At 45.0% G+C, this 25,932-nt stretch overlaps 1 protein-coding gene across 1 annotated transcript; it reads left to right on the top strand.

Moving 5' to 3' along the window:
• Positions 1 to 6,712: 6,712 nt before the first annotated feature.
• LOC115309138 (zinc finger protein 525) lies at positions 6,713 to 24,439 on the top strand. Its single transcript, XM_029967317.4, has 3 exons — positions 6,713 to 6,797; positions 12,376 to 12,467; positions 22,203 to 24,439. Exons 2-3 carry the CDS (start codon positions 12,452 to 12,454, stop codon positions 23,021 to 23,023), a joined length of 837 nt encoding a protein of 278 aa, XP_029823177.2. The 5' UTR covers positions 6,713 to 6,797; positions 12,376 to 12,451; the 3' UTR covers positions 23,024 to 24,439.
• The last annotated feature ends 1,493 nt before the right edge of the window (positions 24,440 to 25,932 follow it).

The raw sequence follows: 25,932 nt of genomic DNA on the forward strand, positions 1-25,932 counted from the left end.
CCACTGCTGCCGTAAGTGCATCGGTGCCCCCCCGTCCACTGATGTAACTGGCTGGTTCCACGAAGTGAAAGTTTGGCTGCAAAATATATGGCATGCCAGAAGCCACTGCCGATATCAAAGACTGCTTGGATGCGGTTCAACCTCAACACCAAGAATATAAGCACATGGAACGACATAAAGTCAGCATTTTGGCGGCACTATAATTTAGAAAGCCCTGTCACAAGTCAAAGAGTAATGTTTGTTCGGAGGCAGTAGTCTCCTACGGAAGTGCGCATTGAGGATGCCATTGAGAAGCTGCAGCTGATAGAGGAATGAACCTTCGTGGGCTGCTTCTTTAATTCCTGTACAGCGAGGTGGATGTATTTTGACAGCATTTGCATATCCCTTAGTGATTTGCTCAACTCCTTTATGAACTCCTTGGATCAGGCAAATGGGAAGGTCAAGGATGTGAAAGTGAAAACTTCTAAGTTTAATATTTTCACAAAACAACAGAATAACTCTGCCTTTTTGTCAACACTGAGCAGCAACAGCAGCCAGAGGAACTCCTTCAGGGGCGAGCTGCCGTGTGTTCTGAGAATGACGAACCACATTTGAGCCATAGCACCCCAAAAAATTTCTATTGCCAGAAAGATGTAGCCTCGATGGAGATGCAACAGAGCTCCAGTCAGGAAGTTTTCGAAATTTGACTGAATTGCAAGCAAGAGGGGCATTTTGTTACATAGTGCCCTCTGACGCAGGAATTATTTTAATGGCAACGTGCATTTTAAGTTGTGCCAAACATTGGAAATGATCAGGAAAACTTCGGTCTGGTGTCATCAGGGCCTGGAGGGAGACACCAGTAGTGTCTTCCTCCAGGTGTCTCCCTTCTTTTGGGACATCCTACCAGCAAGGCAAGCAGCGAGACCCACAACTTAAAAAGTTTTAAAGCAGCAATTGAACGGTACTCGTTGAAATTGCATCCTATACTCGTCGACGCAGGAACAAGCATTTTCAAACTTTGGGCGATAAACTCTTCTCCGAGGCCATCCAAAATACCTGAGAAGGCATCCTTGAACATAGCAGAAAGAGTAGCAACTGTGAAAACAATTCACTTATCTTTAACTGAATAAGAATTGTTTCTTCAATGTTTAGGTTTTTTGGATCCACAGAGCCAGGAGGACATTGCAATAGTTTGCAGCGAAACCCAACAAATAACAGTGGATGGTATGAGTGACCCTCGCTGAGTCGTGAGGAGCTGAAAGAAGCAAAAAAGCTTTTGGAGAACTGGCGTACTGTATATTATCTAATTTCAGTAGTTACCTGGGCAGGGGATTGATTCGTGAACATGCGTATTCACTGCAATATTTTGTTAGCCTGGTTGGCGATTGCTAGTTAAATTCCCGCACCGCCTAGCCTGTTTCGCATTGAATTGGCATTGTACCAGTGTTTGTGTCATCAGAGGGGGGGTGCAACGATTTCAAAATAAAAAGAATTTGCATCTCATTGTTTTTACGTTAGCGTGTCCCAGAGGGTAGAGAAAACATCTCATTCATTCAAAAATGTTGCGATTAAGCTGCATAATAACAAAGCAAAAGTCAAACCTTTACCCCCCACCTGCAGCTGCAAGTGGCAGCTTTTGTGACCTCGGTCGGCTCTAAGCTGCAACTTAACGCCCGCTAATCTCAGCAGAGAGAGGGAGAGGAAGCGTCCTCCGAGAGAGCACACGGGAAGCTACACGGCACCCCGAATTACGTCACTAGGTGGGGACCAGGTGTGACCCTGAAGACTGGAAATGAGTACAGGGGTGCCAGAAATGCCAATATTTATCCTTTTTTTACGCAACAGCTAGGGCACTCAGGCGAAATCGGTTTTCCGTTTTTTACTTCCAAAGTGTCAGAGGGCAACTTCTACAAGTTTTTGACTGAAGTCCATAAATCCTTGCACCCCCCCCCCTCCCTTTAAAGGGATACTTCAAAAAAATTTGAAATATTCCCGTCGTGTTCAAAAATAGGTTGAATATGATCCACAATATTCGTAAATGACAATCGCACATTTGTATTTTGATCCTGGTGGCTGTATTTTTCGTTATAAACGGCCCACTCTGGCAAGCGCTCGGTGAAGGCCCAGCTTAGAGCACGTGACATCCAACGCAATCGTGACGTAGGTCGTCTCAAGACGAGCAAAGCTACGGCAAGGCTGACGTCGAGAGGATGGCCTAGTCGTTCCAGCCACCGAAGCGGCTGCCTTTGTACGAATTTTGAGTGACGGGTTAATCTTCTATAATCGTCTAGGGGGACAATAGCGACTTCTGCGACACACAAAAGGGATTCTCGGGAAGAGGGGAGTTCCTCCTTCCCCCTTTCTCTCGTCGTGGCCGGAGACGAGACAACCTCCGTCACTAGCTGTCAAGGTTCCTAGACGAGCATTACAAACGAGGCGTTAGCGACATCCACCAGGTGCTCTTTGCTAATCGTTTAATTCGTTTTAAAATTCCTTTTCGAGACTTTTTTAACAAGATATTGGTATATTCCATGTGATACTGCTCTTTTTAACACATATAGACCAAAAAATGAGAGCCGAAATTTCGTTGTAGTATCCCTTTAATGCCGTCTAATACCTTTTCAAGGCTGCATTGACGGAAGGTGTAGAGATCTTTAAACTGACTTTGGCACACTCATACCTAAAGGGTTTTCACCTTTCTTCTCAACACTGGCATTTTCATAATCATGTATTTATATGACACCTGCTTTGAGACATCACTATAGTTTTCACAATATTTTGTTGCTGTATGTTTTTGTTCCTGAGTGTTTCAGTGTTGCCTGGCCCTTTGTATCGGAATTCTCAGACCGCAGGTGTTATTGTACACCAAACAATACCTTTGGCTTGCTTTTTGTATAGTGCTGGATACTTGCTGGTTTCTATGCTTCCCTAATGGCAAACCTATTTTTTTGTTTTAACAAACTGAGGTGAGTAATACCAGCTAAGTCTCAAAGAATGCAGATTGAGCTATGATTCTGTTTGGGTTACAATGTCGTCTGAATTGTTGCTCTGCATTTATTTATGCATTGTGCAATACATTTGTAAACATAGCTTCATTGCAGTTTGCTTCTTTATATGATACATGTGTAATCAGACTTCTTTTTCGCTGCTCCTTCAAAATAAAGTTTTATAATTCAAACTTCACAATGTTTTTTTTTTCTTTTTTTTAGTTACAGATTTTATTTGAAACAGATGTGCCTCTGGCAGGGTAGCTGTTTGGAAAGTTCCTAATTTGCCATCCTGCACCATTCTGGGATTTCACTGTAGCAGTTGTGTCACCAGAAAATTGACAGCCAAGAGGATGTGCATATTCCAGCACATGGAGTGTCGGTTTGTGCTGCAGGTTGTGGCACTATTCCTGTTCCTACCTTCCAGGAGGTTTGGATATCAGGTGGTGGTGCAAAACATATCTATAGCACTCTTGATGCCATCTATAGTGGAAGCCAAGTCTAACTATATTAGTGTAAGAACTATCGATAATTGACTGTCATAAATATAATGTGAACGGTCAACTATTGGGATACTATCATTGTATACTATCGATAGTCGACTTTTGTGAAACTATAAATAGTGTCTTATCGATAGTCGACTATTATGAAAGGGCTGACAGCCGATTACGGAAAAGCTATTGATGGTATTTTATTAGGTAATGAAGAAAGTATGCCAAGAGTCCATGTGGGACATGTGGAGGTCGGAGAAAAATGCAACTGTGATTGGGAACTTGTGCATAATTATCCAGGAGGAATCTAAAACCTACTGGAAAGCTATATGAACACAGAAGAAATCCTTAGAACCTGTTAACAACAAACCGTTGGTTGTATACTGCAAAAAAGCTATGAAAAGAACTATTCATAGTGAAAAAATGTTTATCTTTCTTTATAGGTTGTCAACATTTTTTTTCTTTTCTTAAATTTATTTTTGGGAATTTACCTTTAGTTGTTTTGATAGGAACTAGCATAAAAGTCCAAATGTCTTTGTCGCCCTTGATTGGTAAACCCTTAAAAGTCCGAGATACTGATTGAATACAACTGTAGCAATTGGGATTGAATGCAAAGGTATGGAGACATGACTTCTCTAAAATAAAAAAAACAGGATTTTTTTTTTATACCAAAAAGGTTGCTAGAAAGATTGCATTTTACATTCACTCGTTTCTTTTTACTGAAAAAAAAATGGCCTCATTGCCAACAATATTGTTACTTAGATCACGGAAAACTTTTGTTTTTATCTTCTTTTTTTTCGATCCAGTTAACTTTATGTTCCTTAAAGGGGCACTGACACATCAAAATCATATTTTTTTTTTATTATCCGAAACGATTGAAAACGATGCCGGGACATTACCCTCAAAATTTGAAATTCGGGAGTTCAGTATTTGTGAAGTAAAAAAACAATTTCCAAATGCCGAATTCGAAGTTCCCGCGCGATCGGCGCCGGTGCCTTGACGTCAAAAATGGCGGAGACCTGAGAGTCGACTTTCTTTCACCACTCCCTGCTGTTGCCACGGCGACCCAAAGCGAGGAGGAAAGGAGTGAGCGGCGGCGTTACGGCGGACCGGTTTTGAGCGGTGTCGCCTGTTTTCCGTTGGAGGATACAAATCCAGGAGACGGCACCACAACGAACTCCCGATTTTTGGTATTTCAAAAAGAAGGGCCGTAGTGCGTTCGCAATTGCGTTAAAAAACATGTTTTACGATTGCCGTAATTAAATGTTATAGAGATGTCGCCTACAAAGCTTCTAAATTTCCTGATTTTTGACGTCACCGATCAAAAGAAGCGAGGAGGCGAGAGGCGGGAAAATCAAACGCCAAAAATAAAAAGGCGCGCGGTAAAAATTTTTTTCGCGATGCGTTTTTTTTTTGCGTGTCTATGACTGCAACTTGCATCGTTTTAGACAATAAAAATAAATACGACCTTTGGGGTGTCAGTGCCCCTTTAACTTGTATTTGAAGGATGGAAAAAATAAAAGAATCTGTGACCAACACTGATCTCAATTTTCATTGAGATCAGTGGTAACCAACCATGTTTACTTGTAAGCTTTCTATTGGGTAATGCTCAATTTGAAGTCTTCACAACAGAATTTGTTACACTTATTGACTAAAGATATTTATTTTTACATACATGATGGGTCCTATATTTTGAAGTTGTATACTCTACCAGCAGGTAAGTCACCGTGATTAAAATCTGCCAAAATGGGACCAAAACAAAAAGGCCACATTTCACAGTGAACAACTGGTTTTGTCAACAGCGAGTTCCCGATGTTCGGTAATTGTCTATGAATTGTCTTGACCTTACAGACCTGTAAAAAGCACTGATGCTAATTGTGTGCAGCAAGTATTTCTTCTATCTCAAACACACAACAAAGTATACTTTTTTTTTTTTTTTACAAATATATGTTTATTAGTGTGAAGCCTGATATGGTGAATCTGGGGAATATACAAAATATGTCCATCGGAAAAGTGGCAACACACCATTTCTGTTTTGCCTCAAATTATTTGTATGACAATGCAACTCCATATTTAGTTTTATTTCTTATCTATCTTTTGCCCAGAACCCCGTATTGCCTGCCCGTAAATATCCACTGTCATCTTTTTGGGTCGTGTTTTCATTTTCGTACCATTCGATCGTTTCCTGAAAGTTAACTTTGTTGGTATTAATTGTTTTCTGAAAGTTGACTTTCTATATGTATAGTCAATCGAAAGCCAACTATCGATAGTCGAGTATCAGTTGTGAAATAATGATACTATAAATGGGTGTTTGTGAGAAATCCGAACCCGGTTTTTCGCACCGCAAAAATAAACTAGACATTGCGGGGAGCTCCAACTCCGTCAAAACGTAGCCCCAGCCGATCGAGCTAGATGCCAACATGTCAACACTTATCATTACAGGAATAAAAAGATAGAGGTCAAAAACTGTTTTCTTTTATGAGGGGAAGTCGTCCGTAAGAAGCAATAGACGAAATGTCTCTGATTTTGTACCTCAATCAGCCAAGGGGTTTTGGTTAGTTTCGGTTTCGATCTGGTGGTTTGCGGCGCAGCACCGCCACGCCGTTTTTCACGTGCTCCGCTCCGCTCGGTTTGGGCACAATTCCAGGTTGTTAGCGGATTCTTTTTTTTTTTTTTTTTTTAAACTCAGGTCAGCCTAGCTTGCAATCACTGCAGAGAAATTCTACCGCCTTTAAAGAGGCGCTAGAATTCCGCTTTCAAGCAAAGGTTTTTTTTTATTTTATTTTATTTCTTTTTTTTTTGGGTGGGGGGGGGGGGGGGGGTTGCATTAAAGGGGGGGAAGTGCTTTGGGAACATGAAGTTAACCAAAAAGAGGTTATCTCACTTGTCGCATATATCGAGGTATGGATAAATCTTTTTTATCATTTATATGCCGGTTTGTTGGGCGGAAGAGCTTGAACCAGTGGCGAAAAGGTCTTGTCGCATGTCCAAGTGGGTAGATGGCGAAAGACACCGCCTGACTAAAATAATTGCATCAATGCTCTATTCATTTTTGCTGGCTAGGTCGCTAGGTGGCCAAAAATATTGTTAGCGTTTTTTTTTTTTTCAATTTTTTTTTAAAATATTTATTAACTATTTATTTAGACATGCGAGCCACAGCACATTACTCTCTGACCATGTTCCAAAATTGACTTCGGGTGGGTTTTGTACCCTGGCGTTTTAAAAACTAAACCCTACCCGCGTCCAGCGTTTTTGAATCTGTGTTGTCAGGTAACAGCAGTTGACGTGACCCGCCGAAGGAACTCGATTCCACCAGATTCTGCTGCTCGAATCCATTTGGGTAAGATTTGGAACACAGCCTACGAGCGTTACCGTACGAGCACGACCGCCTACGAGTGACAACAAAAAGGCAACATCTGACAACAACTTCGTCCGCGCGGGGCGCGTGAGCGCGAAGTTGGTTTCACCCAAGTGATCAGAGGTTTCCCCTTCCGAGACATCGACTTCGACTGTTTTCAGCGCGTCTCGCAGTTAAAAAAGTGGATCGTGAGGTATTCAAAGGGTGGTAGGCTCGAATCAGGAGGCCTTACTCACGGCCGTGGCAGTTTAGGTGACTGCTTGCTCTATCCTCAATCTTCCGCGTTTTTGTTTTCGGAGGGTAACTATAACTAGGATGATGTGCGTGTGCGTAGCAACCGATTGCGCCCACGCCTCGCTTTGGTTTAAACGATAAACACGGTGACGACGGTAGGAAGTTTTAGTGGACCGTTCCGAACCCTCCGATAACGATACGATGCATGCACAAAGACGTCAGCGGAGTATGAAAGGGAGGGGGGGGGGGGGGGGGGGGGGGGGGGGAGGGAGGGAGGGAGGGAGGGAGGGAGAGGAGGAGAGAGAGGAGAGGGCGTAAGGGTAGGGAGGTAGGTATTGGAAGGATCTGCTAAAACTAGCCATACCGTGTGACCGCGGTTTTTCGTTTTAAGCCCTGGACGTAAATATTTATGCTAAAGTTGAGCTGAATGGCGCCCAACTGGTGCCATTCGGCTGCTTGTATTATACGTGCTGACTTTCAGCGTCTCTTAGGTGACCCCGTCCTTCATCTTCCTTCATATGTATAGGGTGTACCAGCTCTCTAGGCTCGATCTAAAGTAGGCCGTAAAAATCGACGCCTGCACGTAGCAATCTAAACTTTTCGTCAAAGGTGTATTTCACAGATCAGTATTTTGTTCTAAAATTACAAAGCGTAGCTCCCTTTCTGTAAACAATAGGGCCTGAGAAACTTGCCAGGGTCAACGGCGGGCGGCGACGCAGACAACCAAGTCGAGTTGTGGGGTGTGTTTGGCGCACATATTGATAGCTGGCATTGAGAGTGGCTTCCGAAGGTGTAGTCGACCAGCGAAAAAATTGGGTTGTGTATGCCTCAATGGCCGACGAGTCTCCCAGCTGTAGATGAGCAATTTAGCCAGTGCAGTATAATTGCTAGCCTGGGGTTTTTAACATGCATCATGCAGTAGTGATACACGACTGCACGCCGGTACGATGCTCATCCAGATCGAAACGGGAAGGGGTGGGAATTGAACCCAGGATCCTGGGGGTTCTGCAGCGTAAACTTTTGCGCCACGTGCTCCGAGCTGGTGTGCACTAACTTACTCGGCCCCCGATCCCCCCCCAACAGGCGAAAGAAAGCAGACGACACGCAGACGAAATCCATTGGCAGCAAAAGTGCCGTCGTTATGCAAACCCATTTTTTTTTTTTTAACTTCAAGTTTTGATTTTTTTGGCCACATTTATTTTTAAGTTAAAGGTACATTACAAAAAGATTATGTTCATTTTAGGAAACCACAGTGGTCACGAGCAGTCTCGGTAAAGAGGTAGTGCCATCTAACAATACAAGCTCCAAACGCGCCCCATCAGTTGACTTGGTCGTCTGCGTCACCGCTTGCCGTTGACCCTGGCAAGTTTCTTGTCCCTGCACTTTGTAATTTTACAAGAAAAAATCAAGCTGTGAAATACACCTTTGATGAAATGACTAGATTGCTACTTGTAGGCGTCGATTTTTATGGTGTATTTTAGATCGAGCCTGGTAACTTGGGACACCCTATATATCTGTTTACAACCTGGATGAATGGATAGATGACAACGGCTCTACCCTTTGTAATGGGCGGTTCCTTGCACTATTAGTCTGAAAGCAATAACATAAACCTGATTTGTTCTTCCAAGCCACTGCATTTCTCTAGCTATCACCAGGTCATGAAGATGATCGCCAGGCAGACCTTTGGGGGATCGGGCAAAAACACTAAAGAGGTCACCCCCCCGCTTCCTCCTTCCGTCAAGGGTTTTGCCAATTTTCGTCTGGTTGAACCTTGTTGGCGTTGCCTAACACCTGCCCCACTGGGGGACAGGGTTGAGACCACGACAAACTCTGTGTTCACGACCATGCCGCCCAAAGCGCACCTGTTGGCAGCGTGTGCGAACTGATGTGGGTGGATCTCTAGCTATCATCATCATCGTTTGTGACGTCATGGGTAGGACAGACTGGGACTGACCGCGCAGATCTTGGAGTCCTCGGCTCGTCAGCTCACTTCATGCGTTGTTTGGATAGTGTGCAGCAAAGCGTGTTTGACGCGTTGTGTTAAATTGGGGAAGTGATATTTCTAGTAGGGCATTTTACCAAAGTTTGAAACCGTGGCACGCATACTTGTGCTAACAAACACTTTTGGCACTGAGGTGTCAAAGTGCTTGGACGATAGTGAGCTGTTCTCTACCCCAGTACAAAAAGCTGGATGATGAAAATAGGATATTTAGCGCTTTACCCAACTGCAACATCTACCACGGTGAATATGGTGGATTGTTTTATTATGATTCAGACAAAATCAGTCTGAGAATGGAATGTCTCATCAAATTGAAAATAGAACAGTGAAATTTGAGAACTTCTCGCATGTGTAGTAAATGCTTCAGTGAGAGTGACTTTGTATATCCTGTTGGTTCCAATGTGTTTTGTGAGTGCTGGTCTCTTATTAGTTCCAAGTTGATTCCTTTTTGAATTTGATGAACCAGTAGACAAACATTTCCTCAAAAAAACTGGCAGGAAGAAGCGGTGGCTGGCTTCCAGAGTTGCCTCAACTAAATCCCTGCTTATTCACCCGGTCGACGCAAAATGTGTGAGACCCACATGCAACCAAAGTCTTAAATCTAGTAAGTTGGTGACACTTCAGCATCCCAAAAAATGAGGAATGCACCTGCAATGAATTCCTACCATTTGTATGTTTAATTTTTGTGGAACCAAATGCGCTTCATGCGTGATGCGCTGCTCAGCGAATGATTTTAAATTTGTAAACGATTTTTAGTTCAAATAAGATAGAACAAATTAACCAATCACCTGAATATGCCGGGCCACGGCTGACTTTCTAAAATTTATTAAAGTTTCTGCTTCTTTTTTGAGCAGAAGTCGCAATTTGACACACTTAAATTTGCCATGTATTCAATTTGGGAGGACCTAAGTGTCAGTTGCTGACGAGCATTTGTTCGGCAGCAACTGTTGAGTCCCACTTGGATGGAGGAGTCGATATCGGCAAGCTCATTCAAAAACAAGTGTTTATACTCCGTTTCACCTTCCGTCCGAGCACAGCGGACGCTAGGAGTCATCCCAGCCAATGCGGCGTTGAGCGAGTGTCATGCGACCTTGAGCTCCCTGTGTCGCCCTGCCCCACCGGCAGGTCACGCGATTATCTCCCGGCGCTGGATCGGCTGGGATGGCTCGTGGCGTCCACTGCGCTCGGACTGAAGGTGAAACGGAGTATAGTTTGCTTTGCAACACAGCTGTGCGCACATGCACAGCTAAGAAGACAACACGTCGTTTACTCTGGTGAATGCAAGACCTTTTTCTGCAGCAGCCTCCCCAGATTCGAAAAAAAAAACAAGAATCGGAGAGGCTGTGAATAGCCCTGATGCACTCTGCGCAAGCTGTGATGTGAAGTTGGAGGCTTGTTTTTGAACATTTCAAAGTTTTTCTAATAACGAAAAGCAACAACGAGGTGCTGTTATTCATTAGAAAGATCAATCGCAAAAACATTCTACACGTTTCTTAAATAAACATACCGTTCTTAATTGGCACAGATGCACACTAACATAGCCACTCCGTGCTTTGACATAGCGAGTCGTCTGCTCTCATTCCACCAGCTACGTCAAAGGAGGGCGCCCCCGAGGTGGCGCCACCAAAACATCTTGTCGCCAATGGGTCCGTTAAGTGGAAACTCGACAACTCGGACTCGAGTCAGTCCATCGGAGTCTCCACTAAACGGGCTTTTAGAGCATCTCTGGATGCAGTTCGCACCCTCTATGTGAATTTCAGGTTGTTTTCTTTCCTTTTGATTTTTTTGGGGAACGTTGCAAGATGGCCGGCACGCCAACAATGCGGACAGAAGACACTGATCTGACTCTGCAGCTGCTCAAGCGTAAGCTTGTGTCGTTGGCTCTTTATAACGCCTGAACCTGGGACTGAAGTGATTTGCAACTTTTCAAAAGCACACCGGAATTCAATTGTCTATGCATATTGCCAGTAAAGGTAGCTTTGTGAGCTTTATTTTGCTTAGTCGTCACCGAAGAAAAATGTAAGCAGAGTCGGATCATGAAGTTTTGTACATATAGTGGCGCATTGTATTAGAATGCAGAAGCTGCGCATTTTTTTTTAGCTAACGGCAATGGAATTTTTCAGTGAAGCTGTTTCAGCAACAATGAGTAAACGGAATGTATGGTGCAAAAAAGAACCGCTGTGTTCTCAAGGTCTGACTGCCTTGTGTTTGCCACAAATGCACATCACACGAATGAGAATGAAAGAACACAGGAAACATCTGCTAGGTGCAAGTGTCGTCTGCCTGGCAGTCTTCACCACATTTGGGTGCCACTATATCCGACGACGTCTGCACAACTGCAGCATCAGCGTTAACGAAAGTCACATTTGCGCTTTGTAAACTGGTGATCGCATGCTGCGATCCGTCATAACGACCGAATAACTCTGAGCTTGAAAACGTTTCGCACACGAGCTGTCTGCTGTTGTTTCGGAAGGTGTCCTGCCAGCGAGCATCGATGGCACTGCATCCAGCTTCAGACACATATACTTCGTTGAGAGGCCAGCATCGGCTTTTGAGTGAAACTTTTCGTCCGTAGCAGTCCGGCAAGAAGTGATCGGAGCAAATCAATGTCCGGTCAGTTGGCGTGAAGAGCTTCCGAGTATTCCACCGGCATACAAACCTGCCCAGACATTCTGACATGCACTGTCGTGAGGAAACAAGTGGAAGAAAAAAAAGAACTCCTGAATTGATAATAAGTGCAGGCAGCAACACAACATCATGAGGCTTTGGTTCTTTTGCCAGGCATCACAGCTAGGAATTGGAGATGTGTATGCGTTCATAATGTGAACGAAACTCTAAGAAAGAATTAATATTCACAGCCCGTGAGACGACGATGGCATTTGGGACACGGGAGACAACTGGACGGCTCTCGAGGCTAAGAAGTGCACTGTGCTGGCAGATTGGTCGTGTTATGCCATTCACGTGGACGCTTGATGCAACAACTCGTTTTACGACAATGCTTGGAAATTGCCAAGCAATTTTTTGTCAAGCTGAGCTTGCTGTGTCTAAACTGCTGTTTACATTACTAGCAATGCAACAAATATAGAAAAGGCTCGTTTTAAAAATAAAAAATACCTCTAAACTCTTTAAGTTGGGTGTCGCAAGCTATCCCCCCATTAATTATTGCAGGTACAGGCCGTTGCTTTTCATTGTCTATTCGTCTTTATAAACCTTTTGGATGGGACTTGTATAAGTCATCCTCATAGATGCCTGGTTAGCTCGATGCACTTTATGACCCTTTTGGCTTTGTTCTTAATTTCTTTCGTTGCTCTTCGTTTTTGGTCCCAGGTATGTCAAGTGTTCCCCTGCCTCCTTTGTGATCTCGTGGGCCGTTGTACGAACCTGACTTGAGACAGCAGTTTGAATGGAACGGAGTCACGGTAAGTTTCCTTCAACTTGTTATATGACTAGAGGATGGTGGCAGTGCGGTGTTCCCATGAATACTGAAAGGGCAAGGGAACAAAGACTAGAAAGCAAACGACTGAAGCTAAATGTGTGAAACAGGAATATACGCAAACTATTTTTGCAATAAGGACATTGTGTTTTTGAATTCCTTTTGTAATAAGTTTAAGGACGGAATGCTGCTGCATTTAGTTTTACCAGCTATCTTCGTATCTGAAGGGCTCAAAATTTCTATATCATTTTTGTTTTTATTCCCTCCTACAGCGCTTTGTTTTTTTTCAACTCTGGCTTGTAACTACATCCACGACAATTCAATGCCATGTTTTCTGACGGTGCCCGCTTTGCCAATATGTTATGCTCTCTTGCCCTTTCATTGAAGCATCCGCCTGCTTGTTCAATATACAGACTAGGCTGACGCTGGGAGTGAATGAACAAGTTTGAAAGTTAGTTAAGAAGACTGTGGAAAAAGCTGAAAAAGAAATGTGGGCGTTTAGAATGGGGGGGGGGGGGGGGAAGAAACCTAGGTACTTCGTGGAAAACCAACGATTAAGAAAAGTAAACATTCTGGAAAATACAAAAAATTGTTAATTGCTATCTGAGGCAAGGACAAAAATCTGAAGAAGCAGGACTTTTAGGTCAGCTTCAGTTACCACGAGAGGGACACAAATTTGTACAAAATGTCGACAGGCAAGGGATCCAATAAATTCATGAACCAAGACAAACATTTCCATTGCATTGGGATTTAGGAGGAAGGAAGGGAGGGAATAAATAGAGAAACAAAAAGGCAGGGAGAAAGGATGAAAGAAAGAGGGAGAAGAAGGAATTAGGCATATTCGAAAGGTGAAGGGGACCAGGCTGGAGGAATGGCCGAAAGGTGTGAGTGTGGTTAATTTAGGAGAAGTGTGCATGTTTGTTTTATTATAGACCTTTTCATCTCAGTAGTTGCCTGACCAGCGGATAAAGGGCGCTGACACACTTCCCACCATTAGGTTGCTTCAACTTGGTTGGTTTCGGTTTCCATGTGCATGCGGCTGTATTGCTGCTTTATGTAGTTTTTGCCTAATTTTGTTACACAGACGTTTCCCTTGTAGCACACAATCAATGAAACAGTGGCAACTACGAAGGGGTTTCGAGCCTAAATTACGGGCTTTATACGAACACCTTTGATGTATCTGATTATGGTGTATGGCGAAACGACTGAAATGATGTACAGGGAAGATTATTATTGTCTGTAGCCGTACCCAATGACACTAGATCACAGAAAAATAAACCAATGAAGAGACTAAAACGTGAATGTGAAGAAGCAGGTCCACAGCTTGGTTTCCAATGTGCTTCATCGGGAAGAACAGGTGCTCGCGAGTTTACTAGTGACTGTTTTGTTTTTGTGGACACCCAACTTTTACTGAATTTTGCAGGGAAAAGTCTCATACAATGACGGAGAATCTATACAAACAAGTGATATTATCTCAGCCCATATTATTAAAAAAAGAAAAATTAGTACTCGAGAAACATTTTGACAGTGCGACCTAGGCCGAGTAGGAAATTTCTTAATTAATTATCAGCCCTGCTAAAGTAATCGTAAGTGGCATTTCACAATATTGGCTTTAGGAAATAAACTATTTTTATATGAACATTGGCTTACATGAACACAAGATATAAGTGTCAGGCCAAATAAAATTAAAGGGCACAGGAGAAGTGGCTCCGAAAGTTTGGCCGAAGCCTACGCTAGGCACCACTCCATGGACTTGTGTAAACAGATCCTTATTTGTTTGTACATTTGTGCTTTGTAAATTTCGGCATCCCACTAACAGTAAATCTCTATTTGCTATTGACAATGCTGGACTTGGGCGATTTTTATGCAGATGGCTTTATTTCGGCGTTGAATATCGTGGATTTCAGGCACTAGCGAGAGATAGAACAGCAAATGCAAAATTTCTGTGTATGCAAGAAAAGAGAAAAAAACAAAACAAATAAACGTCATTACTGCGTATGCATTGAGCCCAAACCACAATTCGAATAGACCCTTTACAAAATTCAATCTGGCCACTTTGATTGCTATCATCATCTGTGGAACGGCATCGGTGCCCTACCAATGGCGGTATTCTAGTGACTGATGAAGGAAGACGTCGAAGATGCTCCTAAGCGGATGATGCGAGGCCTGTATATTCGGAGGGTTAGTACGACACGACGTAGGAATGGAACACAAGAGCTACGTAAGCGTTCATTTCTAACTTAGATTTAGTCAATTTGTGGGCGGCACACAATCGACTTTAAACCCCTTTGGTGGATAGAAATTTATCGAGGCATCTGTGTGGGTTGGAGCTTTGTTCTCATTGCAAGTTCTTGGTCACCAATCGAACTGAAAGTGGTCAAGAAAGAACTCACATTGAACAATTCCTCGCGTGCCCTTGACTTGCGAAGGTGACGGTGCCTGATGAAATACAAGTTCATGACCGCCATTGGTATGGCAAAAGCTAAACTGCTATACGAATCGCCAGATGGCACTGAATTTTGGAAAAGGTCTATTGTCACATAAAGATGATGCTATTTATTTGCATATCAAAGATTTTGCATACGCTATTCTTAAACTGGCTACTCTTGAGCTGTTTGGGAGTTTCTTATGCAGGAAGTTCCAACCTTTGTGTTAAAATAAATTAAGTGAATTGAACTGGTCACCTAAAGACAATCAATAAATCACTTGAAAGAGACTGCCCAAATACGGCCGAGAACTACAGTTTCCTAAATGCATCATGTAAACTGACCAACCGAATGTTTATATCGCCAAAGCGATCCACAGTCCCTTTATACTGACTATCCTTGACGGACCTTATTCTTGACACATTCCAATCTTAAATGCGCGATCTTAAATATACGCACTTCTAATTGTGAATGTTCGGCCGCTATAAGTAAACAAATCTTAGTTGTCATAAGTAATATACAGTAAAACCTCGTTATAACAAAACGGGATATAACAAACTAATGGATATAACAAAGCAATCATAATTCCCCTTGCTTGCTAATAGTGGGAAGAAATGGACATTGGCTATAACAAACTAATGGTTATAACGAAATAATTACGACCGCTCCTTCAACTTTGTTATAACGAGGTTTTACTGTACCTCGAATCCTCGTGCTGTCTTAGTCATCTACATAATCAATGTGGCTCAGTGCTAAAACTGATTCCTGTGCCTCATCCTCACAACCATTTAATAAGCCAACGGTAAAAATTGTCAAATCTTGCTACAAAATAAACTGCAGGAGTTGTGCACATTATGATGTAATGCAGTCGGGTAGTAGATATAAGTATCAGACTATACTTTACAGAGGTAGGCAAAAGAATAAGTAAAGCGTGGTGAAACGCGACGAAAGACACAAATACAACGCATCTGACAAGGTGCGGAGCAGAGAGCGGAGCGATGAGTTGAAACAACCTAATGGCGGTTGTGTCACGTGATTCCAAAATACCAGCACCCATGCGACTGAGGATGAAAAGGTCTATATTATTTCAGTCATATAGTAGAGGTATTATCATATTGCTACTCGCGTCGCTGAGCAAGCGCGTGTGTGGCCAAATAGTTACCGCACTTGGCTGTCGTGCAGAGGATATGGGTTAGATCCCAGGGAGCAGAATGTTCTTTTATTTATTCTTTCTAAGTGGCGTTCTCGCAAGTTCGAAAAATTTCTCATCTGATCAAGTTACATATATTCTATGCTCCAAACGTTCTAGGCCTAATGTTCCAGAATCGCACGCGGCTACAAAAGGTGTTCCGCGTGGCAAGCTGGAGTCACTTTCGCCCCAGTGCTCGATCTTGCTGGCTCACCGACATCAACGCCTGCAACGCTAACCTACTTCTTTTTTGTTTTGGGCACAAGTTCGCCCCATTAAACGTTCTGTTTATTCAATTATTCGCCGCCTCATAACTTGTCATTCATGCCATTTTGGTGGAGGTGCGGGGTGCCGCATTCCATGTTTGTGAAATGTACCCCTCAGAAGATCTGTCGGGCCTGATCCTTGTCCAGTCCGGAAAAAACAATCCCCGTCGACGAACCCAAGACCCGAGCCAGCCTCCGGGGTTTGACCAACTACCAGAGTGGCCGAGGAAGAAGACGCCGACGACAAAGACCAAGTTGCAGCAAGACGGAACGCCACCGACGTCTATCGTCTACGTTCAGGCCCCACCAAGGACGCCGGCAAATTTCATTGGCAACCTTCATGAAGACGTGGACTTCTGGTTGAGCCAGCACGAGCGCGTTGCCCGGTTCAACGGATGGGGGCCTCAGCAGAGCCTGCGCAGCATCTACTTTGCTTTGGAAGGCATGGCCCGCAGCGGGTACGAGAACCACAAAGCGTCGATTTCGTCGTGGGAAAAATTCCAGGCCGAGCTGCGATGCACCTTTGTCAACCTGCAGCGACGACAGGGTGCCGAAGAACTGCAAGCGAGAACCAATGGGCCTAACAAGAGCGTCACAAGCTTCGTCGAAGACGTTCTCCGCCTATTGAATCGTGCCGACCCAAACGCTCCCGAAGAGAAAAAGCCGCAAGTCTTGATGCGCGGCGGAAAGGAAAACATCTTCAGAGGCTTTGTACGGAGCCCGCCTACCACCGTTGAAGGTTTCATCACGGAGGCTACCAACATCGAATGTGCCCTTCAAACGCGAGCCGCCCACTATCATCGAGTTCCTGGCGTCGCTGCACCCACACCGTCCAACTGCGCCCTCAGCCCCAATATCCCAGGGATCAGTGAAATCATTCGGGACATCGTCCTTGAAGAACTAAAGCTGGTACCTGCTACTGAACATCCAGCTTTGCTCTCGATCGCCAAGATTGTACGAGAGGAGGTCCAGCAAGCGCTCCAGCCCGACGTTCTCGCCGATGCCACACTGGAACCACCAGCCTTGATTTATGCCGCAGTTGCTCATCGTCCGCAGCCTCATCATGTCAGTCATGCCAAGAGAAGCGTGGACCTCGAAAGACCGACCTGTGGAGGACGCCCGACCGACGCCCTCTGCTTCCACTGTGGGGAACCAAACCACACCTACCACCGATGCCTATACCGACGACTTGGGCTGCGCGGGTTCGACCTGCGTCCCCGTTATGGTGAACGCCCTCGGGAGATCGACGAGTCTCTGCGACGACCTCGGTCGCCCGAGCCTGCGTCCCGCCGAGAGTTCCGGTAGCCTTTGCCGTGACGTCCAGCTTCGCCGATGCACTGACCCCAACGTGAAAGCCTGTCGCCCCTCACTCCTCGCCGGGAAACTAGGTGCGACTACCCCTGGAAGTGGAGTTGCCGATGACCGACGCCAAGATTCTCCACGAACGCCGGAGGGCCGCCACTCGAACGCCACCAGAGACCGAAATGACGCTCTTGCAACGGTAAAGAATAACCTAAACGTCGTTATCAACGCCCACGACACGTCGGCTCTTGTCGAGACCAGAGCGGACAACTCTGTCCTGAGTGGGAGGCGCTTCAAACGTCTTCAGAAAGTGACGACGCCGTGGGATGGCCTACAGTTATGGACTGCCGGGGGACATTATTCTAGATTCGTGGCGAGACATGTCCGGTCAAGTTTATCGTTCTGCAAGACTTTGCGAGGGACGTTATCCTCGGAATGGACTTTGTGAGTATGGCACCGTCATTGACCTCGGGGCAAACCAGTTGACGCTGCGAAAGCCTGTTCTGCCACTGGTGGAGACCAACACGACGTCAACTGTGATCCGAGTTATTGCTGACCATGTGAACCTGCCGCCGCAATGAAGCGTTTTCATAACCGTCATAAATGGCGTAGCCATGCTCGGTGAAGCTCTTTTGAAAAAGGAATTGGCGTCGCACGAGGCGTAACGGATCTCCAAGAAGGACATACAACTGTTCTCGTGACACACTTTCGAGAGGAGCCGCAGCACGTAACAAAGGGTACCACCGTGGGCCACGTCAAGGAGCTTCAGGTGCCAGCCGTAGTCATTGGAATCTCTGAGGAAACCTCGTCGTCACAGCAGAAAAGCACAATGACGCCGCAGCTGGACATCGACCCCTAGCTCCCACCTCCTAAGCGCCAGCAACTGGTTGATCTCCTCGCTAAATACAGTGACTGTTTTGCACATCGTCGAAAGTTTGCCAAACACCAATGGCGAAACATCGCATTGTTACCAACGACGACACGCTCCCTGTCCACCAATCGCCGTATCGAGTCTCCTTAAAGGAAAGGAAGGTGATTCAAGATCAGGCCCAGGAAATACTCGATGACGCCATCATTCAACCCTCAAGAAGTCCGTTTGCGTCCCCAGTCCTTGTGAAGAAGGACGGTACCCTGAGGTTCTGCATCAACTATCGTCGACTGAGCACAGTGACTAAGAAGACCATTCTGCTCCCTGGAATCTAACCCATATCCTCCGTGCGACAGCCAAGTGCTGTAACCAGTCTGCCGCGCACGCGCTCGCACGGCGACTCGAGTGGAAATATACAGGAAGCTCGCGTTAAATGTTAAATGGATCTAGACTAATTAAATTCTTTCAATTCGATCGTGTTCAGAAGTTCTGGCGGGCAAGAGTATGGTTATGCAGGAAAGGAAAATCAATAATTCAAAGTGGAAACACAGAGACGCACACTGTTACGTATGTGGCAGTGGAGAAGACTGCACATCACGAGTATCACGAGACAGGGCATTTGTTTGTTTACTTTTGTGAAATGTCAGTAGTGGCGAGCTTCCTTTTTTATCTTTCAATAAACCTCTCTTTTTCTCGCCTCAAATTTTTCGGGGGCAGTCAACCAACGACAATCTATGACCAGCGATAGAAGAGGGAGATAGAAGCACGGAGGAGGAGGTTGTCAAAAGCACCTTAACTGAGCAGCCGAGCGCAAGTGAAAGTAGGCTCACATTTTACGATGCTCCCCAGAACATGCTGTTTGATGCGCTTTTCAGGCGTAAATGGCAAAACATATCACTAACTACTTCCATTTAAAGTGGGTCTGGCTCGGGTCCTTTTCTCGCCGTTCCATTTAATTTTATCCTCGAATAATTCCAATGTGGAGGGCAAGTTTGTCTGCTTCTTGCGCAGGGGGTAGCGGTGACGTCACAACGCCGAGCTCTGATTGGCTGATCGCGACCCCCTATCTGAGCGTCGTCTGCTTCTTTGCAATGTCATCTGCTTGCAACGTCGTCTGCGTCTGTTTTACCTTTCCTGCGACTTTCGGAAGTGCAGAGGCCAGATTCACGAAACGATCTTACGCCAAAAATGTTCGTGAGACAAAACTTAAGAACAAACTCGTATTCACGAAACAAAATTTTCCTAAGTTTTGCGCAAGTTACGACAAAATCCGAAGACAGCTACGAAGCTGTCTCAAGGCCCGTTCACACTCTTGCAACCGAGTACGACCGAGAGAAACCAGACCGGTTTTTAAGCTTCTTGCGACCTCTTAGGACCGGATGCGCTATAGCGGAGCTGGTCCTAAGAGATCGCAAGAGGCTTAAAAAGCTCTCTGGTCTCTCTCGGTCGTACTCGGTTGCAAGAGTGTGAACGGACCTTTACGCACTCACGATCACATCAGCATGGCCGACAGTGCGCGGTCGCGACGACCCACGGACGTTTATTTTTCTACATGCGCTTCTCACGCGTCCCGACTTTAAGCAGCAAGAAAAAAGAAAAAAGTACTTGAAACAGACCACGACGAACAAGAACGATGGATCCACAAACACCCGGGAAAAGCTCCAACGGCCACGATTCCACCGAACGCAACCAAGCGAGCATGGCAGTTAGGCCTAGCAGGCACTCCGCGACTCGGCGACCGTCTGCCCACGACCGGCTGGCGTGCTGAATGGAATATGCCCGCGCGACCCTTGTGAACTCTTCCCGTATTATACTTTGATCGCTGACCTCAATTTTAGATTAAGAGGTCAATTTCTTCCTCTTGTTATCTCCTTGTTTCCTGAGGCAACGGTGACTCTCGCCGGTGAAAAAGCGGTGAATCTCCGACATACGCAGGAAAGGTAAAGCAGCCATCGCTTTGACTAGCAGACGTAAAGCAGACGAGGTTAACTGCGCCGACCTGCCGACGCCGTTGAAGAGTGAAGAGTCTCGCCGCACACAAAAGAAGGGAAAAAGTATTTGGGAGGGAACTTGCGGACGCTCACTCTCGGTTCTTAACAAACAAACCTCGGCGCCTCGGGGCACCTCGCCAGTGAGTCCTTTGATTTCTCTCCTTGATGTGCGTCTGCTAGTTGTTAGACAAAAACAACAAACCGCTCGAGTTATTTCGTCTGCCCTCTCTGAAAGACGAAGTCGGGTTAGCTCGTAAAGACCTGCAATTCCGAAAGTCGCAGGAAAGGTAAGACAGACGCAGATGGCGTTGCAAAGGAGCAGACGACGCTCAGATAGGGGGTCGCGGTCAGCCAATCAGGGCTCGGCGTTCTGACGTCACTGCTACTTCCTTTCTCATGCGCAGAAGACGAAAATGAGGCCACTTGCGAGGTGTATAGATTTTTCACGTCCAGTAGGGGTCGAATTGTGGGTGGTCGACTGTGATTCCGCAGCAATGATTTCGTAGTTGGGAGTTTTGCTACGGGAGTGCAGAGGGCGCTGAACTCACGCCTCAAACCGGGATGGAATATTGTCATAAATGATGAGGTGACAAAACAGAGGATGATTGAGGAAACTGAAACGTTTAATGGGGCGAGCTTGTGCCCAAAACCAAGAAAAGTAAACGGGATAGCAACAAAGCGTCGCAAGCATCGAAGTTGGCGTGACAGCAGAGTCGAACGCTGGGGCGAGACTGACTGTGGCTTCTGGAGACGTGTTGGCTTCTGGAACAATCGGTGTAGAAGGTTCGGCGCGTAGAACATTCGGACCTCCAGCAAGCGCCAGGATTCTCGAATTTACCAGAACACTAAATTGCAAGAATAAATAAAAGATGTGTCGCTCCCAGGAATCAAACCCTCGCTCTTCGCATGGGAGGCAAGCACGATAACCTTTAGGCCACCGCCGCACTGCCTACTTGGCCAGCTGTGCACGCAGAAATATGTCTGGGGATATTACGGAACACATAACTAGGTAGTCTCTCATCCTACAGAGTCTAACATTGGGTAATCTCATATGCTTGAGGGCACTGTCTTCCTCATTGCATTTTTTCTTCTCTTTATATTATTCTTTGGTAGTTTCAGTTTGTCACAGAAATTAATAAAACATTATTTTTCCGACTGCGAAAAAATGTCACTACACCGCTGTGGTAATATTTGAACACGTAAGAAACGAGGTCGTGCCCCAATTATTTTTGTTCATTACACTCAGTGGTTTAAAAGAAGTGGATTAGCTTATTTTACTCTCCCTTTTCAGTGCTTTGCCTTGCCCCACATCTGTGTAAGAACATGGTTCTTTTGCATATGCATTGCGTCCAGAACATAAAAAAGCTCTATCAAAACTTGCACCAGATATATAAGCAAGAGGTCAAGCACTATAAACTGAAAATTTCATTCACTTATTGTAAATAATAAAAAAAAATGTTTTTCCTTGGTACATGTTCCTTTAAAGAGGCTAATTCTGTTCAGGGAAATGGAACAATCAATAGAGAGAATTATATTTGAATGCTTTCATGAGCCAAAATAAAAAGGTCAGCAAGATATTAAACCACTCATTTTAAGCTGAACAGTGGCTTTATAAACCAATTGGTTATCTGGGTTGGGCTTTCCTTGTGTCTACAAATACACATAAAATCTTCTTTTAGGTGCTGAAGCTGCACTGATGTGGAAGACCAGCTGCCCTCTGAAAGCCCCTAAGGTCATCTGGTTTGGATGCTCTTCCTGCACATACTTCACCAGAGACCAGCGGGGAATCGTGAGCCACCTGGTTGCCCATGGTGATGAACAAATCAAGTGCCCCCGTCCTCTCATGTCTCCTGGCTCTAGGTCCAAAGTCGACACTAACACTCAGATGCACAAAGGTGATAGGATCTTTAAGTGCAAGCTGTGCCCCCAAACCTTTGCACATCGTGGCAGTCTGAGCAACCACAATCGAACTCACGCAGATGAAAAGCCATTCAAGTGCAAGCTTTGTGGTCAAGCCTTTGCTCGGAGTTCCTATTTGAGAGACCATAATCGAACACACAATGGTGATAAACCTTATAAGTGCAAGCTGTGCCTCCAAGCCTTTGCTCAAAATTCCCATCTGAGATTCCATAATCGAATACACAGTGGTGATAAACCTTATAAGTGCAAGCTGTGCCTCCGAGCCTTTTCTCAAGATTCCCATCTAAAGTCTCATTATCGAACACACAATGGTGATAAACCTTACAAGTGCAATCTTTGTCCTCAAACCTTTGCTTGGAGTTCCTCTTTGAGGACCCATAATCGAACACACACTGGTGAGAGGCCTTACAAGTGTAAGCTGTGCCCCCGAGCCTTTGCTCGGCATCATGTCCTGATCCAACACAATCGAACGCACACGGGGGAAAAGCCCTTCAAGTGCAACCTTTGCCCCCGAGCCTTTTCTCGGAATACTCATTTGAGAAGGCATAGTCAAACACACTGTAGTGATAAACAGTGTTGAAAAACCTGATAAAGGCAAGCAGTGTCGAAAACAAACAGGTGAAAGAACCTGCTCTTTTTTCAGATTTCTTTGCACTTGCTCAAAGTGTGGTCCTTTGAGGTGTAATCTAAATATATTCTTAAAAATGGTTTAATTCTTTTGTTTTTGTTATTTACTCCTATATATGTAGAATGCAAAACTTGCATTGAATGCCTATGTGACTAAACTTTAATTTCCCTGTTTTTCAATCAAAAGACAAAAAAGGCTTGCAGTTTCAACTTTCAGTTATTTCTTTTAGATGCAGGCCTCGGTACAAAAATATTTGTTGAGTAATGTTTTAGAAGGTTGCATTTTTGACATGCTGTACCATATGCTATCTCATCTTAGCAGTTACTTTTGGGGGAGACCCGTTGCCAAGTGTGTGTATGCGAGCGCCTTGTGCCCCAGATTCTGGAACTGCTAGTTGAATCCCTCGCCCAGCAGGTTTTGCTGTAAATTGACATTGTACTTTTCTTAATACATAGTGTGAAATTCGTTTTGTGTGTAGTGTGAAATAGTTTGAAATGCTAAGGGGGTAGTCGCCCCTTACAAAACCTCTTTGCTTGTTTTTTTTTTACATTTGTTTGAAGGATTCGAGAACACCCTTGTCGACTGGAACTGGCCAGTTGACTGAGATGATGTACATCCGCCACACCTCACACATTACTTCAAGTTCTGTCATCTCTCTTTAGAGGATAATGTTAGCGGTCGCTTTGAGGTCTTTTTGGTTTAGGCGGCACCATGTGACACGGTGGCGACGGCCGCGACATATTTTTCTGGGCGCCATCCGCCACGACTTTCATGGTCGCTCCCACCACCTAAATTATCGCCCTCCCCACCCCCCCTTCCCTCAAACCAATATGTGGAATTTGCCCCTTCCCCCGCTCCTAGAACCAATATCTGGAACGGCCTCTGCTCAAGTGCCACTGCCAAAAGCAGCATCAAGGGCCCTTCACAACTAAGCGAGCCGAACAGACAGGGAAACAGCATCAGTCATGAGCTGAACCATCCACTGCCGCCGTAAGTGCATCTGTGCCCCCCTCCACTGATGTAACTAGCTGGTTCCACGAAGTGAAAGTTTGGCTGCAAAATATATGGCATGCCAGAAGCCACTGCCGATATCAAAGACTGCTTTGTTGCGGTTAACCTCAACACCAAGAATATAAGCACATAAAACAACATAAAGTCAGCATTTTGGCGGCACTATAATTTAGAAAGCCCTGTCACAAGTCAAAGAGTAATGTTTGTTCGGAGGCAGTAGTCTCCTACGGAAGTGCGCATTGAGGATGCCATTGAGAAGCTGCAGCTGATAGAGGAATGAACCTTCGTGGGCTGCTTCTTTAATTTCTGTACAGCGAGGTGGATGTATTTTGACAGCATTTGCATATTCCTTAGTGATTTGCTTTTGGATCAGGCAAATGGGAAGGTCAAGAATGTGAAAGCGAAAACTTCTAAGTTTAATATTTTCACAAAGCAACAGACAAACTCTGCATTTTTGTCAACACTGAGCAGCAACAGCAGCCAGAGGAACTCCTTCAGGGACGAGCTGCTGTGTGTTTTGAGAATGACGAACCACATCTAAGCCATAGCACTCCAAAAAAATTCTATTGCCAGAAAGATGCAGCCTTGATTAAAATGCAACGGAGCTCCAGTCAGAAAGTTTTCGAAATTTGACTGAATTTCAAGCAAGAGGGGCATTTTGTTACATAGTGCCCTGAGTTTCTGACGCAGGAATCATTTTAATGGCAACGGGCATTTTAAGTTGCGCCTAACATTGGAAATGATCAGGAAAACTTTGGTCTGGTGTCATCAGGGCCTGGAGGGAGACACCAGTAGTGTCTTCCTCCGGGTGTCTGCCTTCTTTTGGGACATTCTACCAGCAAGGCAAGCAGCGAGACCCACAACTTAAAAAGTTTTAAAGCAGCAATTGAACGGTACTCGTTGAAATGGCATCTTATACTAGTCGACGCAGGAACAAGCATTTTCAAACTTTGGGCGATAAACTCTTCTCTGAGGCCATCCAAAATACCTGAGAAGGCGTCCTTGAACTTGGCAGAAAGAGTAGCAACTGTCGAAACAATTCACTTATCTTTAACTGAATAAGGATTGTTTCTTCAATGTTTAGGTTTTTTGGATCCACAGAGCCAGGAGGACATTGCAATAGTTTGCATCGAAACCCAACAAATAACAGTGGATGGTATGAGTGACCCTCGCTGAGTCGTGAGGAGCTGAAAGAAGCAATAAAGCTTTTGGAGAACTGCCATACTGTATATTATCTAATTTCAGTAGTTACCTGGGCGGGGGATTGATTCGTGAACATGCGTATTCACTGCAATATTTTGTTAGCCTGGTTGGCGATTGCTAGTTAAATTCCCGCACCGCCTAGCCTGTTTCGCATTGAATTGGCATTGTACCAGTGTTTGTGTCATCAGAGGGGGGGTGCAACGATTTCAAAATAAAAAGAATTTGCATCTCATTGTTTTTACGTTAGCGTGTCCCAGAGGGTAGAGAAAACATCTCATTCATTCAAAAATGTTGCGATTAAGCTGCATAATAACAAAGCAAAAGTCAAGCTTTTTCCCCCCACCTGCAGCCGCGGGTGGCAGCTTTTGTGACCTCGGTCGGCTCTAAGCTGCAGCTTAACGCCCGCTAATCTCAGCAGAGAGAGGGAGAGGAAGCGTCCTCCGAGAGAGCACACGGGAAACCACACGGCACCCCGAATTACGTCACTAGGAGGGGACCAGGTGTGACCCTGAAGACTGGAAATGAGTACAGGGGTGCCAGAAATGCCAATATTTATCCTTTTTTTACGCAACAGCTACATTCTACTCAGGCGAAATCGGTTTTCCGGTTTTTACTTCCAAAGTGTCACAGGGCAACTTCTACAAGTT

This window comes from Ixodes scapularis, unplaced genomic scaffold (genome assembly GCF_016920785.2).
Source record: "Ixodes scapularis isolate PalLabHiFi unplaced genomic scaffold, ASM1692078v2 PGA_scaffold6__148_contigs__length_123643588, whole genome shotgun sequence".
NCBI lineage: Eukaryota > Metazoa > Arthropoda > Arachnida > Ixodida > Ixodidae > Ixodes > Ixodes scapularis.